General features: G+C 48.4%; 1 protein-coding gene across 1 annotated transcript in view; it reads left to right on the top strand.

The window, feature by feature from the left end:
- Positions 1-2354, top strand: part of RNH1 (ribonuclease/angiogenin inhibitor 1) — a 13289-nt gene that overhangs the window by 2585 nt on the left and 8350 nt on the right. The window contains exon 2 of the mRNA XM_005419501.2: positions 1087-1192. Within this exon, the coding sequence (XP_005419558.1) occupies positions 1107-1192 (86 nt within the window). The 5' untranslated portion in view covers positions 1087-1106. The remainder of the gene's footprint in view (positions 1-1086; positions 1193-2354) is intronic.

Here is a 2354-nt window from a genome sequence, read left to right as displayed (position 1 = left end):
CGGTGCCCCGTCCGGCCCGCGGCTGCCGAGCGCCGCCCCGCCCCACGTGGGTGCCGCGTTTGTTGTGGGCGCGACCTGACGGCAGCGCTGGCACCGGGCTGGCCGCCGGGAAAAGCCGCTTTGGGATCCCCGCGATGTTACGGCGGCAGGAGGGCACTGCAAGGAGGGAAGATGGTAGCTGCCTACTGCTCACATTCCGATGGGATAGCTCAGGGATTATTTCTTTTTCATGCTCCGTAGTCTGAGTCATGTTGGGCAAACCAGGAGTCCAAGGCTGCATTTTGTCACCTACTGCAGCGCTGCTTTTAACCCCATCCCTTGTAGACTAAACCTAGGGCTCAGCTACTGGCCTTGGCATGTCATTGTGCACGTTTATCTGGAGCTGTTCTGCACAACGCTGTGTTTACATCACTTCAGAAATGCAGTTTGACTGCAGACCAAAGAAAAAAAAAGATCTGCTTACCAGCTTCTCTGTACTTGCATTTGCCCGACCAGAGTGATCTTTCAAACCTTGGATATGGAATTGTGGAGGAACACTTCTCCCATCCATGCAAGTTCCACTTCTCACATACAGACACATGCCCAGCAGGATTTTTAATTTGAGCCCAGGCAGTTCTCATGCTCATCGTCCTCATTCACCCAAATTCTCTCAAAAATACCCCAATTTTAAGTACAGCTTGAGGGTCCACAACGGGTCAGGTATGCCCCGCTGGTGTCTGTGTGGCTCAGCAGTGCAGTAGTGAGGAGCACCAGTGCCTCTATAAATCTCCTTCTGCTTATTAAGCTCCCTTGGAGGGGGAAGGGGAATGTCTTATTCTCACACAAGCAGCTTCCAGATAACAGGCTTTTGCCGTATCTCTTCAGGGTTCCTGTTCTTTTTTCCTCTCAGAGGAAGGCTTCCCAAGTCCCAGACAAAACCATTCCAACTCTCCTGACCTTGTACTGGTGTTTGCAGGTTTTGGAAAATTATAATCTGTCCCCTTTGCACAGTATGACTCATGGCTGAGAGCTGGGGGGATTGAAGAACATCATTGCTTCTCAGTCAATTTAAAAAAAAAGGTGGTTTTATTTTGTTTTAATTTTCAGGTGTTATCTCAACTGTCAAAATGGAGCTTGACATCCAGTGTGAAGAGATGAGCCCATCTAGATGGGCTGAACTTCTGACCACAATGAAATCCTGCAAAACCATCAGGTAAGTAACTAGTTGCATATTCTCTCTTTTGAGTAAGAACTGTTGCATTTCTTTCCTGTGTTTTTCATCTTCAGAACTGTTTGACCTGGGACTTAGAAACTGCACAGCAACAGGAATGAGTCTACCTATTTTTATCCAGAAAGTTAATTTAAAGGGTGGGTAAATCCTCATCCTCTTGCAAAGCTTTTTAAACTACAGATAAATATCTTTTGGTATGAAGTAATGTTGCCCTGTTTTTTGCTGTGCCATAGGGCTCAGCTAGGTAATGTGATTTAAATATTTGACCACCATTTTGGTTATTCTGCCTTTGTCTCTCAAGAGGGGGAAGACATCACTCTGTGCTTATTGGGTTGCACACTCTTTGGGTTGCAGGCTTGATGCTGTCAAGTGATTTTGGCTTCAGTAGTCAAGTACAAGCCACATGCCATCAGCTTTTAGTTCTTCACTTGACCATCAGAAGTGCCAGCCTTGTTTGTTGAGCAAACAATGGGAGAGAACCATCTCCTGGGGTGTAAGGTGTAGGACAGGGCCCAGAAGAGTTGCTACTGCGATCTTTCCCCTCTGCTGTTTGGGAACTTACACTTCAAGGGATGGCATCATCCTGCTGGGGCTGGAGAGGATGAGCCACTTCATGCCAGCAGTACCTCGGAGGGCATTTGACCTGGTGAGGGCAACTTCCTTTTGTTTTGCAAAGGAGCCTTTTGCAGGCAAAGCTTCATGGGCCTGGCCGTGACTTCCCAAGGCCTGCCTTGGGTGGCAGAAGGCAGTGGCATGAGGCAGGGCTGCTGGGCTGCTCCAGAGGCAATGGATAAGGCTGACTGCTGCAGGGCTTGTTTCATCAGTGTTGAACATGATCCCATTGGAAGCCATGTCTTCTTGCAGGGGGAGGGAAGGAGAACCCTCATAGAGCCTCAGTTTTCATACTGTTGTCTAAGGAGAAATGACCAGGCAACTTTTGGCACTCCTGGCTGTGGCTGTGCCTGGGCCTGTACTGTTCTTAATGACACCTTCTTTTTGCTCTGTGTCTTTTCTGCCTCCCTCTATACCTCCCTGGCTGTCCTGTGCTCCTGATCCTTTGCTTGGTTCTCATTTCAATTAAATTCATCCTCATCCATTCAGTAATACCTAGAAGAATGCTGGTATCCCGTGGAGGAAGCTGCTG

This window comes from Geospiza fortis, unplaced genomic scaffold (genome assembly GCF_000277835.1).
Source record: "Geospiza fortis unplaced genomic scaffold, GeoFor_1.0 scaffold66, whole genome shotgun sequence".
NCBI classification, from domain to species: Eukaryota; Metazoa; Chordata; class Aves; order Passeriformes; family Thraupidae; genus Geospiza; species Geospiza fortis.
This window is presented reverse-complemented; position numbering and strand designations above follow the sequence as displayed.